Consider the following 14,761-nt stretch of genomic DNA (forward strand, 5'->3'; position numbering starts at 1 on the left):
CAAAACCATCTTGGACGTGAGGTAACAGATGCCCTCATCGGACTACATTGCTTCACAGGATGTGATTCGGTGAGCTCCTTCTACGGCAAGTCAAAGAAAAAAGCCATGAAAATGATGCGTGAATCTACAGACTTTCAAGAAGCATTCAAACAGCTTGGAAGCTCATTCACCATAGACACTAGTCTGGTAGATGCACTTGAGAGATTTGTTTGTAAGTTTTATGATCAAGATTGCTCTGATGTAAATACAGCTCGATACAACAAATTTCTGATGGGTACAAAGGCTGAGATGAGCATGCTCCCTTCACGTGACTCTTTGATGAAACATCTTATGAGAGCTAACTACCAAGCAGCAATACATGTAAGATGTCTGGAGCAGTTTCCAGCCATTCCCAGCCCACATGGTCATGGCTGGAAAGTTACCAACAACACAGACTTGGAGGTAGTATGGGGTGACCTTCCACCAGCGCCAAGTACTCTGCTAGAGCTTACCAACTGCAGTCGCAAGAAGACAAACTGTGAAGAACCCAAAGGAGAAGGAAAGGGTCGTTGCTCTTGTAGACAGCACAATGTAAACTGCACAGATTTATGCAAGTGCATTGATTGCAAAAATTCGGCTTGCACAGAAAATGATAGCGATGGCTTTTAGAAGACTTGGAGAATGAAGATGACATTTAGTTTATTGAAATCTCGCTGCTCTTCTCTGAAGAAATGTTAGCTGAAATTGTATTCCACTAAATCCACTCACTTTACTTGTGCATGCATGCATACACTTGGCACATTTAACCCATTGACGCGGAAAACAAAAAGTTTTTATGAGGAGCCAAATTTTTATTTTATTTTATCATTCAAATTGGCAACATATTTAAAAAACAACTTATAATAATAGGTTTGGCGATAATTATGCCGAGTTTGGCGTCAATGGGTTAAGAAAAGTGAATTCCAAAATGGGTTTCTCTGTCCCCGTTTCTCAAATTGTTTTTGTTTTAAGTAGAGGGTTTATTGCAAACAAGGGATGTACATCTCAAAATTTAAACTGCCAGAAGATATGATTCCTGTACATCAATATGTTTCAGCTTCTGTATGTATTGCATACTATCAAGAGCATATAAAGAAGGTTATTATACGCTCTTGATACTATATTAGCTTGAAGAGATCAAACATTGTTTCGATTGGAAAAACGAAGAAATACTGTTTTGTTATAAATTATTTTATCAAGAGCGTATAAAAAAGGAGAGCGTACAACGGTAAAATGCTGAAACCATGCTGCAGTATTAGTCGAATTAATAAACTTTTCCCGTTTTATTTTGACGATCCTTTGCAGTATTATTGATCAGCTGTCCTACCTTGTTCATATAAAACAAACCGCATGTCCCAACGATGCCCCTACGCTGAGATAATGAGCGGTGAAAATCTGGTATTTTCGCCGAAAACCGACTCGAGATCAGTCAATACTGCGTCCCTCACTCGAAGTGTTTCCAGTGTGTTGATCCTGGTCGCCGCTGTGTAGCGCCATAGTGGCGCTGACTCACGTAATACTACAGGTTTACTATTACATCCAGCCGTGGGTGGGCGTGAGGTGGCACAGAGTGTGGGGGTCCATCACTTATGGCAATCAATAACAGACGTCAATTCATTCCATTTGTCAATCATTGACGGAAACACGCCGGGTTTACGCCGAAGTTATAACACTTCGAGTGAGGGACGCAGTATTGACTGATCTCGAGTCGGTTTTCGGCGAAAATACCAGATTTTCACCGTCATTATCTCAGCGCTATGTGCATCGTAGGGACATGCGGTTTGTTTTATATGAACAAAGTAGGACAGCTGATCAATTAATACTGCAAAAGAATCGTCAAAATAAACGGAAAAGTATTATTAATTCGACTAATACTGCAACATGGTTTCAGCATTTTACCATTGTATGCTCTCCTTCTTTATCTGCTCTTGATATTATGTATATATGTAGGTACACTGTATTGGGAAATATGCACAGCCTATGCAAATTATATTATGTACTTGTATTGGGAAATACGCACAGCATTATGCACTGTATGTTAGAAGTTTATGTTGTACATTTTTTACTGCATTACGTAGCAGTTACATTTGTGTATCATTTATTGGTTATATTAATAATTGAACTAATTACTAGCAACGGTGGTAGTGCTAAGAGCCTTTCATGAAGTATTTTGTATAGCATCACGGCAGCCTATGTTGCCAGGTTCTCTGTGCCTTGCACACACATAGCGCCTATGGTTACGCAGATCAATATCAAAATATCAAGTAAACATTACGAACGAATTCGAAATAAAGGAGGAAGCTTAAATACTTGCCTTAAAAGTCTTGGTTCTTTGGGTCTATTTCAACCTTACTCATTGCTTATGCTCAAATGCTTATCTTCAAATGCTTATCTGTGGTGCAATATTTATTTAAATATAGAGTTTTTGATAAGGTAAATTGCAAAATAATGCTGTACGGTCCATTTCCTTGATTTTAAAGTGGCTATACATTGTCCATATCAGCACAAATTATGCAAGTATATAGTAACACTAACAGGGTTAGAAATGAACTATCACCAAGCAGCAAGTACGTGCTGCCAGAGAAAAAAATGAGGCAACAACCTTACTCATTCAGGCAGATAGCAGTTCCATGCCCTCCCATCCCAACAGTACTGGTCTGGTGCCTCTGTTGATAATGCGCCAGTCACACAATGACATACACGACGCACGGCCCGCGCACTGAAAAATTAGCAATTTTGGCCAGTGCGTTGTCTTTCGCTGGGTGTGCGTCAGCATTCGTTACTCGTTCGTCGAGCGCGCTGGACCAACGCTATTCATTCGTTGTCATTTGCTGTGTGCGTCGGGATTTTTGAACATGCAAAAAAATGTGCGCGGAGCTCGACGCATGAATGTACACGCCAGATGGACGCCAGACACGCGCAGGGCGCGCTGGACCAACGCCAGACACACGCGGAGCACACGCTGGGTATTCGTTGTATGTTCGTCGGCTGAGGTGTAGCGAACACCTAGCGCTCACCTAGCGTGCTTCTAAGTTCTAACACACGTCCAGTGAACATGCAGCGAATATGGGAGTGCTGAACGAGTCTGTAGCGCGCCCAGCGTTCTTCTAGCGTGTTCCAAGCGTGTACGCAGCGTGTAGCCATGGGGTATATAAACGGGTCGCGCCCCACCTCCTCATCATCACTTCTCCTCCGACCCTCATGGGTGATATTCACTAGTGTTCTCCAGGGAAAGCCTAGCTATAAAATGAATGTCTATTGAGCCAAGCGCAGATGATCTACGAAACTTGACTTGTTCCAGATAAATTTATTTGCTATATATACTGCCAACTGGTGTCTTACCAAAGCAATTGCGGAAGTGGTGGGCGACAGTTTCGCATTTCATGTGATGGTTTCTTCATACATCTGTATTTTTACGTGTATTTGCTTGTGTGTATTTTTTCTGCATACAACACATTTTTTTTATAGTATAGGGAGTCCACGAATTTTAATCGTACTTGGTTTCGAAATTTAATTTTGTAGCAAGAATTAGGCAGGATTTGTTACATACATGTAGCAGTTCGGCGTTTGTACATAGCTGTATGGGTAACAGATATTGATTAATATAAATAGTAAGCTTGATGTTTTATTGTATCCCCTGCGCCAGAAGTCGGCGGGGATACTATGGTTTCATGTCTGTCCAGCCGCTTGCCGCCCCCGCCCCAGACACTTTTCCTTCCGCTCTATAACTCGACCCTTAATTGACCTAGCACGACCAAACTTGGTATACTTGCACATCTTGGGGAGAAGGTGTGTCGCGTACCAAAACCAGGTCACTGCGACCTTTATTTGACCTTGATCTTGATCATATTTCCCTTCCGCTCTATAACTCGGCCCCTAATTGACCTAGCGCAACCAAACTTGGTATACTTACACATCTTGGGGAGAAGGTGTGTCGCGCACTAAAACCAGGTCACTGCGACTTATATTTGACCTTGACCTTGATCATATTTTCCTTCTGCTCTATAACTCTGCCTCTAATTGACCTAGCGTGACCAAACTTGGTATACTTACACATCTTTCGGAGAAAGTGTGTCGCGTACCAAAACCAGGTCACTGCGACCTTTATTTGACCTTGACCTTGACCTTGATCATATTTCCTTTACGCTCTATAAATCAGCCCCATAATTGACCTAGCACAACCAGACTTGGTATACTAATTACTTACACGTCTGAGAGAGAAAGTGCGCATTGGCACCTGTCTTTGACCTTCACTCTGGACTTGAAGATAATCTCTCTGACTTTTAGTTTACCCCTAATCAACATAGCAGATTTGTGCGAAAATACAGTAAGATTCTTTTTATAGTGTGTTTTTACCACTGACATAGTTTAATTGACCTTGACTGTGGACTTAGTTTTTCTCTTCAGCTCCCTATGGTAACCAAATTTGACATACTTGCACATCTGAGGCAGATGAGTTGTTTAACTAACCTTTGTCATTGTGACTTGTTTCACTTTACCTACCTTATACGTCCTTACGGAGATATTTCATTCATACTAGATTGCGGGGGATACATGTAGTTGGCGACAACTGCCATTTCTAGTTTTAGTGGTAATTAACTAGTTTCTTACGCCATAATGTTATAGCAGTCATAACGAAGATCTGGATTTATGTGTCTATCTGTTACAAACGTTGACATCATGTCATACTAGTTGTTTTCCCAAAAACATGTATAGCTGTGCTCCCATACAGTACGTGATTTGTTGGGACAGATAGGCAAAGCTAGAGTACTGTTCCCTATATAAACTGATTGCAAAACAATTAAGCTTAATTAATAGCAATCAAAATCAAGCAAATCTAATGTAGGATTGTGTACCTCTCGCTACCTATGTATAGTTGTCTCTGCCTTCTGTCTATCTATAGTTGTCTATAGACACACCTGTGGTGGAGTGAAGGGCCTCATAAGTAGGTACAATGGGCATGTTGCTTTGATATAAACCATGGAAATGTTGAATGTTGAAATGTTGGATATATATGTTTAAACTCAGACCATCGCCATTTTTATTTTTATTTTGATATCAACCACAGATACCATTGCCAAATAAAAATTGTTTGGAAACCAAGGCTAATAAAAAGTAAAAGATATAAAGCTTCAGCGCGCTGGCCGTTGCTTGTGGAAATCATGGTCTTGTGGCATCAGTCTAGCTGCATGGAAGGAAAAATTAGTTTATCACTTCATAAATTATTTGAAACTTTGTTTTCCTGTGCAATTTGTAATTTGCCTCCCGAATTCTGTGATGCGCGCTGGAATGCAGGATGACACTTACGCAGAAATAACTAATAATAAATGGATACATTATTGAGGTTGCACTGCATATTTAATGCAACATGTGACAAAAGTAATCAGTTGGCTATGGATGTTGATAGTGTATTGTATATATATGATAATACCAGGAGTCTATCAATATTGATAGACTCCTGATAATACTATCAAACCTGTAGGGTTGATAAAGGTGGTTTGGCAGGGTTTGAAGTCTGTATACTTTTTCTCTATCATTCTGTGATTTCAATTTGTTGTAAATTGTAATTCCTTTTTACTAATAAAAAACTAGAACAATCACAACATTGCTTACAGGAAGTGAGAATAGTTAGTGTATTTTTACACCTCTCTTGAGTCATGGACCTGTTTAAGAATCTAGTGAAAACTACAGACCCCTCCCCAGAAAAGTGGACATAAGTACAAAACACAAAATTTTGCATACAATGGAGTTCACGGACCTCCTGAAGCCTATTCACGGACACCAAAGGGGTCCATGGACCAAGCCAAGTACAGTTTCTATACTGCACCATATGGATGTACTCTGGGTATAACATATATAGGATCCTTGCTCTTTTATTTGGCATACTTTATGACCTTTATTGTGATGTATCCAACAGCAAGTGCAATGTAGGTGCGGTTACGGATCCCTGCGAACTGCTAAGCTGCTTAGTTATCGTGTCTGAGTGCCTTGCTGCTGCTAAGTTCAAGTAATGATGTAAATGATTGTATCGAAAATAGTATTGCGTTTGTGTGTCAAATGGTATGGTATCGAATCCTTTCGTGTGTGAAATGATATGGTATCGAATCCTTTCGTGTGTAAAATGGTATGGTATCGAATCCTTTCGGCTAAATGTGCACGCAGTTATATTAAAATCAATTAGGTCACACAGCTTACGGTAGGTCTATTGAACGGTGAGCTCATCGTGAGTGAATGACTCAGCTAATCGGGTAGGTTTGTTCAGCACTCGGCTGTGGTTTACACTATACAGCATTGAGCAATACCCTGCGTTATGGTAGGAATGCATCGTTGAAAAATGAGGGCATTCTATAACGTGAAACCCGTTTTCCCATTAATTTCCAGTTTTGTAATTAGAATAGATATGCGTGTTCCTTCAGAAATTCCTTCAACCGAAGTAAAATATGAACGTGTGTGAATGAAAGTAAACGTTTTAAACAAAAATATTACTTATTCGGGGTGTTATAACAGCCAGCAATGATGTTCGGTGTTGTGTGAGGTGTAGGTATAAATGCATATATGCCTGCTTGGTTATCAGCACGCAAATGCTTCATGAAATCTGCACCAAATGATTTGTAATTTCGATGGTTTTTTTCTGCATAACGACGCTTCATAAAGCATTTCTATAAAGGCGAATTTACAAGGCATATCTAGAATGGTGACAATTTATGAACTCCCTATAGGCGAATTTATGCAAGATGATTTCCTACTTATTTTGTAGGGTGTTTCTGCCCGCGTGCTTCCGTGGTACACTTAGACACAGGCAGTCAGTTCCTACTCTATTTTGCCTGGATTGGTAAACTACTTGTGTACGAAACTATTCAGAATATATATATTCAAAGGGCCTGTTTTTAGGAATTCTATACTGCTTAAGCCTATATCTGAAAATTGGTGTTCAGGTGCCACTAATGCGAGCAGTGAATATTAGAGGTGAGTCAATGTGAAATTAGATGTGGCAGGACTGGCGGAAGCTGCACGGGGGGAGGGGTCCTACTCCGTGAAATATGTGGTACCCCCACCTTTGTCTGCAAAAATGTTTATATAAAATCAAAACTTGTCTAAGTTATATTAATTACGATAGATTGTTAGGGAGTAAGCAGTACTGCAAAACCAGTACTTACATTAAGAGGATGGTGTCAGATTTACAATGATAGGGCAACATTTTGATGGGTCTGAATTTCTATAAACAGAGCAATTTCCTCCTATATCAGTAAGTGATCTTTTTAAATAACTTGAAAAGATGAAGATTTTTTCCACAAGTCAACGAATGTATATGCTGTTTGACAAAAAAGAATACCACACATTTTACTTGTTGTGTACGTGATCGCTCTAACGAGGAATTGGTTGATCCGCTTTAGTGTTTTTTGAACACTCAATATCAGTTGTGTTAAGGGCCGGGACACACCAGGCGATGGCATCGGCCGATGGCATCGGCGTGAAAATCGCCTGGTGTGTCCACTCAATCGCCGCCGATTTCATCGCCCGATGCCATCGCACAGATCAAAACGTTTTGATATTATCGCCCGATGCAATCGCCTGGTGTGTCCGCGACCGGCGATAACATCGCCCGATTTTACAATTCATCAGCCAATCAGAGTTCATCAGCCAAGCGCACTGCGCGTGCAAGAATCGGGCGATGCCATCGCCCGATGCAATCGCCTGGTGTGTCCATGACTGCGCGATGCCATCGCCCGATGCAATCGCCTGGTGTGTCCATGACTGCGCGATGCCATCGCCCGATGCAATCGCCTGGTGTGTCCGGCCCTTTAACGTTACAGTGCAATTTTAGTTATCACGTATACAAAAAGATTACAATTTGACTTGATTGTATCCCAACTAAGTAAATATTGAACTTCGCTTAAATATAAGGAGGCTACGCCTGTGTCGGTTGATACTATATAGTAAGTAATATATCTTCAAAGGGATTATTAAGCAAATCCTCAATGATTTTTCGTTTGCAATTTAATCCGAGCCGTTTCAGATGTGTGTAGAGAGCTAGCCAGTGTCCCTGCATGGCTGTAGTATTCATTGGAAAAATTACTATGAGAATCCTATTATTTCTAGATCTAGCTTCTTATTGTCACATTGCCTAATTGCGAGGGTAACATAGAGTATTGGACCGGGGAGGGGACTGAGAAAATCAACGTCCAGTCTCAGATAACATTGATTCTCAAGCAACAAGTTAGTAATTGTATTATTATATATAGGAAATGCCATTTACACCTACAGGGAGGGAATAGATGTGTTCATCACATTATGGGTATTTTTACTACCTGTGAATTTTAAAAGATTTGATATTACTGCCCTTGGTTGAAACCATACATGTGCTGATCAGACGTGTGGCGGCCATCAGTGGCAAGAAACAGTTTATGCTAGGTGACAGCACCTCGCAGCGGGCGGCATGTGATTTTCTCTGCTAAAATTACAATTCGGTAGTGTTTACAATCAGATAACAAATATTATACAATAATTGTTTTTGTTTGTTAATGTTGTAATTGTAAAACAGAACAGACAGAATTCCATTTATTAGCATTACTCCACCTGTGATTTAATTATAATAGGTAACTAAATGAGCATGAAGCCAAAAGTTAACTCAAACATTTAATCTGGCTTTTCCCTAATCGTTTTTCTATGCGTTACCACAATCTAGAGAGGTTATAGATCGTGGAGAGAGAATCTAAGCCATTCTGATGAACTATGGCCTCATCATTACTCAAAAAACCGAGAGTGATATATGTTCTATTATATGGAAAACATTATTATGTTCGACAGGAAATTTAAGAACCTTTATTTGTCACACATCATGGCAGTCATTGGTGGCAAGAACCTGTTTATGCTTGATGGCAGTGCTGCTCTGTGGGCAATTTTTGTTTTTATTTTATGGCATGTGACATGCTTTGCACAAATTATAATGCATATTATAATGCATCATTAGCTCACATTGACATCGTCAAGATGAGCTATTGCCATGGTGTGTCGTCCGTCGCACGTCCGTCCGCCCGTCAACATTTGGCTACGGTCAACAATAACTTGAGAACCGTTTGACCCACATGTTTCAAATTGCATACTGTTGTTACTCCTATGGGAGAGATGTGAACCTCCTATTTTGGAGCACGCCAGTTGACCTACTTTCGATCCACGCCCACTTTTTGACAAAAATGGAAATGTTCATAAGTCAGTTCAGGTTCAACGGATTTTGCTCATTTTTGGTATGTGAATGAATAAGGGCTGGCTCCAAAACATATCACTGGAGTTTTGATATTTTTTATAAAAATTATGCAAATTAGGTAGATTTTGGCAGTTTCACTATGCATTTAAGTGTCTGCCTACGGTCAACGATAACTGTTGTTACTCCTATGGGAGAGATTTGAACGTCCTATTTTGGAGCATGCCAGACGACCTACTTTCGAGCCACGCCCACTTTTTGGCAAAAATGAAAATGGCCATCTAGATTCATTCGATTTTGTTAAATTTACCTACTTACCTAACCTACCTAACCTACCTACCTACCTACCTACCTACCTACCTACCTACCTACCTACCTACCTACCTAATCATACCTAGGTGTAATATTGTGTTTTAGAATCTTCGTTACAGTAATTTGACTGGAATAGTTTATTGCTTTTATTTGCGCGATAATCGAAAACCAAAATGGCGATCATTTAGGCGTAGCGCCATCTCTCGCCCAGATTTCAGACTTTCAGATCTAACATTTAAGATCAGAACTAACCCTGAAACAAAACGGTGAAATTTCTATTAGTATAAAACGGGGAGTAAGGACATTTGATCACATTTCGGTCTGTCATAAATGAAACACTTGCCAAATTTTAAATATCATCTCCCTCTTCTATCACATGCAAGGTGAGCTATAGTGTCATTGACACTTTTATTTTTATAGCCACAACATGCATCTCCAACCACCATCATACCAACACTCAATTGTTCTGTTTTGCAGATAGCATTTTCCAATGGATCCTGTAGTAATCCCAGTCAGCAAAGGTCAGCTTAACGGTGTGATCAATGGTCAGCTTAATTGCATAATTACTGATCAAATGAATGGTGCGATCAATGATCAGCTTAATGGCGTAATTACTGATCAACTGAATTGTGTGATCAACGGTCAGGTGAATGGCATGAGCATTGATCAGGCAAACAATGTTGGCAACAGTAACGGTGATACTGAGTCGGAGGTCAGCGATCATCCCGGCTCACTCAGTAATGGCGTCGCCCCACCGTGCCACGTTCTCGTCACAGGTGGCGCCGGCTACCTGGGCTCGATGCTCGTGCCGATGCTGCTGCAAGCCGGCTACCACGTCACCGTCTACGACATCTTCGCGTTTGGCGTAGCGCCGCTGCTGAGCGTCGCCAGCGACCCGCGGCTGCGGCTCGTGCGCGGCGACGTGTGCGACGAGCCGCACCTGGCGGCGACGATGCGCGCGTGCGACGTCATCATTCACCTGGCGGCGGTCGTCGGCTACCCGGCGTGCATGGCGGCGCCGGAGCGCGCGGCGCGCATCAACGAGGAGGGCACGCGCGCCGTTACGCGTCACCTGCAGCCGCACCACAAGCTCATCTACGCGTCGACGGGCTCGTGCTACGGCGCCGTCGATGGCGTCTGCACGGAGGAGACGGCGATCAGCCCGCTGACGCTGTACGGCCGCACGAAGGCGACGGGGGAGCGGCTCGTGCTGGAGGCTGGCGGCGTCGCGCTGCGCCTCGCCACCGTCTTCGGGCTGTCGCCGCGGCTGCGCCTCGACCTGCTCGTCAACGACCTGACGTGCCGCGCGCTCACCATCAAGCACTTTGCGCTGTACGAGGGCGGCTTCCGGCGCACGTTCCTGCACATCCGCGACGCGGCGCGCGCGTTCATGCTCGCCGTCAGCGACTACGGCAAGATGGCCGGCCGGCCGTTCAACGTCGGCGACGAGCGGCTGAACATGTGCAAGGCGGACGTCGCGGCGATCATCCAGCGGCTCGTTGCCGGATGCGTGATCACGGCGTCGAGCGACGGCGAGGACAAGGACAAGCGCGACTACGAGGTGTCGTACGCGCGCATCCGCAGCCTCGGCTTCCGCTCAACGCTCACGATCCAGGACGGTGTCAGCGAGCTGCTGAAGGTGCTGCCGTGCGCATCGAGTGGCGACCTCGCCAACTCGAAGAACGTGTGACGGTGGCGCCCTCCCCTGTTAGGCATCGTAACCAAAGGTTCATGCCAATCTGCCTGTTGCGATGGTATTTTGGGGGGAAGGAGGACTGTGATGCAAATTGCATTTTCTTGCCATGGTGTAAAGGTCAAGCATTTTATTTCCTTTCGTCACATTCTATCGTAGGATTATGTTGTGGCCTTTGAATCCTAGTCTGTGCATGCACCCGCTTGCCTAACACTTCTTACATATGCTGGCTGCACGTGTATAAGTGGAAATAGAGGCATATATTTAAAGAGCTTTTTCTTACAAAACACATGTTCATGTATGCACAAGTGTGCATAAACACTTACCATACACAGTCCTTGCGAAAAGCGTCGGACCGGCGGACAAAACCGGTGATTTTTGCACGGGTCGGACAAGAAATTTGGCTTTACCAGACCGTGTGTCTGGTAACATTATATCAACTAATTATGCAGAGGCTACGGGTACGCCAGTACCACACACTATGCCTAACTCTAATATCCCTGCCTATGGCTATCTTATATACGCGTGTACCAAATTAATCTATGGTGTGGGAAAGCGATAGGAAGAGATTAGCTGTTATATGATAAAAGATAAGAAAATGATGACATGCGACGTGTGTGTGTGAACTATCATGGGAAGTTTATATTACTATCACTGATTATACCTGGATCACACAACTGGACAAGGCCAAAGGCCTAGAAATAGGTGAAACCTACATTAATGACAAAGCTGGCAAGCAATGCATTGCTGATTGTACGCGTCACGAAATGGATGAAAAAATAAACGATGCTAGATTTTTCAGCTTTATCATGGACGCGTCAACAGACATAGCTGGTGATGAGCAGGAAAGCATATATATGTTAGATATGTCCACAAAGGAAAAGCAACAGAGATGTGAATGTGTTTTAATGTTTCAATATTTTTTTGGTCCAGTAACATATCATTCGGTCTGGTAAAAATCTATTTTTTACTGGACCGAATGTCCAGTAAAGGATTTTGTCTTTTGGCGAGGACTGCATACATGCACACGTGTACACGCACAAATACATATATACCATGAACACATCTATTCTCGTATTTATGTTTATATGCGTTAATACATTCATACTAACATATATAGTTTAGATATGTTCATGCGCATATATAATATTGATGTACAATGAAATTATAGATAGTATTTTTAATATAATTTTACTGCTTGTAGTTTGACCATGTGTCACTAGCCATATGTAATATCACGAACCTATATATGGATGATATAACATCATATCAGGAGTAAGATAATATAGGAGGAGTATGACAGTCCAAAATACGTGAAATTCAACATTTGCTTGCCTAATTTTACCGATGATATATTACGTGCAACTCGATAAAAATTACATCTAAATTAGCGTTGGACATCCACCTCTCACTCAAACTTTACTTAGTTTCCATACCTCTTCTTTTTATGGAGATATAGCTTTGAACGTCACACATGGTTCATAGCTTTTGACTAGGCTTGTGGCTTAGCTTTCCTCGCCTTCCGAACTGTTGTTATGAAGTGTGAGGAATGGTCTCTTGTCTGTTCACAAGAATGCCCCCTGTTGGCGGTTACGGTTACACGTACTTTCAAACCCCTTATCGCCACAGCCAACAGGGGGCATTCTTGTTAACAGACAAGAGACCATTCCTCACACTTCATAACAACAGTTCGGAAGGCGAGGAATGCTAAGCCACAAGCCTAGTCAAAAGCTATGAACCATGTGTGACGTTCAAAGCTATATCTCCATAAAAAGAAGAGGTATGGAAACTGAGTAAAGTTTGAGTGAGAGGTGGATGTCCAACGCTAATTTAGATGTAATTTTTATCGAGTTGCACGTAATATATCATCGGTAAAATTAGGCAAGCAAATGTTGAATTTCACGTATTTTGGACTGTCATACTCCTCCTATATTATTATCTTACTCCTGATCATATATATATACATATTATGGCAGGGTGCGAAATTAATGGGAGTCCGGAGTCAAATACTCCCTGATTTACTGGCGGACTCCCTGATTTGACATATGCAGGAGTCCGTGTGACTCTCTGAAAATTCTTCCATACTAACTAGTTCGTTCCAGAGCACGGCCTCGCGGAATTACCATATTTTTCAGCTAATGTCCAAAGAAAATTTGGGCAGACATGCAACCGCATGAATCTTAAAAATATGCACATGCGTTAATATCTTAAATTTTGAACCTCAGACTGCAGATTCCCTTTTTTGAGGGTGTGTGGACTCCGTCCCTCCGTTGGACTCCCGTGTTCAAAAGTTAATTTCTACCCCTGTTATGGTTTATATATAGTATGTGTGTGTATGTGTGTGTGTGTGTGTGTGTGCGTGCGTGCGTGCGTGCGTGCGTGCGTGCGTGCGTGCGTGCGTGCGTGCGTGCGTGTGTGCTTGTGCGGTGCGGTGCTGAGCGTGTGTGTCTGAATATATTTTGTATTCACACTATGTTTATGATAATACTTGGAACCGCATTGCAGGGCCATCAGTATGGAAGCAATAAGGCAGTTGCTTTGGTCGGCTAGTCAGCAAGTAGATTTTAGCCTTGTTTGTAATGTTGTTCATTTTGAGTTTGTTTTCAGTCTTGGCAAGTCAACAAATTCACACTTGGCAAGAATTATCACATTCGATAAATGTCATCACCAGTGTGTGATACTCGTGGTACTAGTGATACATCTATCTTATCACCCATAGGGTGTATATAAATATATTTATCTTTCTGCTAAAATTATTAGTATGTTATGCCCAGTGTCCACAAGCATGCTGTAGTTGTAACGTCCTTCACTTTCACTCACTTTCCAGTCTTGGCAAGAAGAATGATACTTACTGCATTCGGTACACTTCATCATCAGTGTATGATACTCGTGACACCAGTGATAGTTCCCCACCATACACATCTTTCTTATTACCCTGGTAGTGTATATAAATATATTTATCTTTTTGTTGTTGAAATTAATTGCAATGGGTGGGGCGTGCAACGGAGCATAATATGTCATCACGCACTCTCATTTGTGACTAATGATTCTAGCGGCGTCAATTGTGAGAGATTACTGGTGGCATATTATGTGATGGCATCTTTATGGGTGTCTCATATTTTGCCGAATGGCATGACTGCGCATACCCGTGTTTATTGGCCTGTTGTAATGTAAATTACAATGGCGCTTGAGTCGCAGGTAGTGACACAAACAGCGATTACACAATCAATGTAACCTGCAATTGCTTGTTACTCATTATCACACTAGTTCGTGATCGGCCGTGATCACAATTGATAGAATGTCATCCATGTGTGACGGGCTTAAATTAATGTCCAATTTCTGTGAATATATTTTTAAGTTCAAAGATTATTCATGCAGTGTATTTTTAGCTTATCTGACATAGTCAGATGCAGCTTGTAGAATCGCATGAACGTGCGTCCGTGCGTCCGTCAACAGTTCTAATCTAAACGGCTCGACGTACGGATTCGAAAGTCGGGACGTAGGGGGGTAATCCGAAAACGAGTTGGGATGTCGAA

General features: G+C 42.1%; 1 protein-coding gene and 1 long non-coding RNA gene across 2 annotated transcripts in view; one reads left to right on the top strand and one right to left on the bottom strand.

Annotated features, from left to right (window-relative positions):
* Nucleotides 1-11,804, top strand: part of LOC106809940 (dTDP-glucose 4,6-dehydratase-like) — a 20,335-nt gene extending 8,531 nt beyond the window's left edge. Inside the window, exon 2 of the mRNA XM_014813182.1 lies at nt 10,010-11,804. Within this exon, the coding sequence (XP_014668668.1) occupies nt 10,023-11,222 (1,200 nt within the window). The 5' untranslated portion in view covers nt 10,010-10,022 and the 3' untranslated portion in view covers nt 11,223-11,804. The remainder of the gene's footprint in view (nt 1-10,009) is intronic.
* Nucleotides 3,825-14,150, bottom strand: LOC106809960. The gene is made up of 3 exons (XR_001393933.1): nt 14,139-14,150; nt 4,191-4,213; nt 3,825-3,903 (listed from the first exon to the last, which is right to left on the bottom strand). It is a non-coding gene; the product is annotated as an uncharacterized LOC106809960 (long non-coding RNA).
* Nucleotides 14,151-14,761: the final 611 nt, after the last annotated feature.

The sequence above is a fragment of the Priapulus caudatus genome, unplaced genomic scaffold (assembly GCF_000485595.1).
Source record: "Priapulus caudatus unplaced genomic scaffold, Priapulus_caudatus-5.0.1 Scaffold15, whole genome shotgun sequence".
NCBI lineage: Eukaryota > Metazoa > Priapulida > Priapulimorpha > Priapulimorphida > Priapulidae > Priapulus > Priapulus caudatus.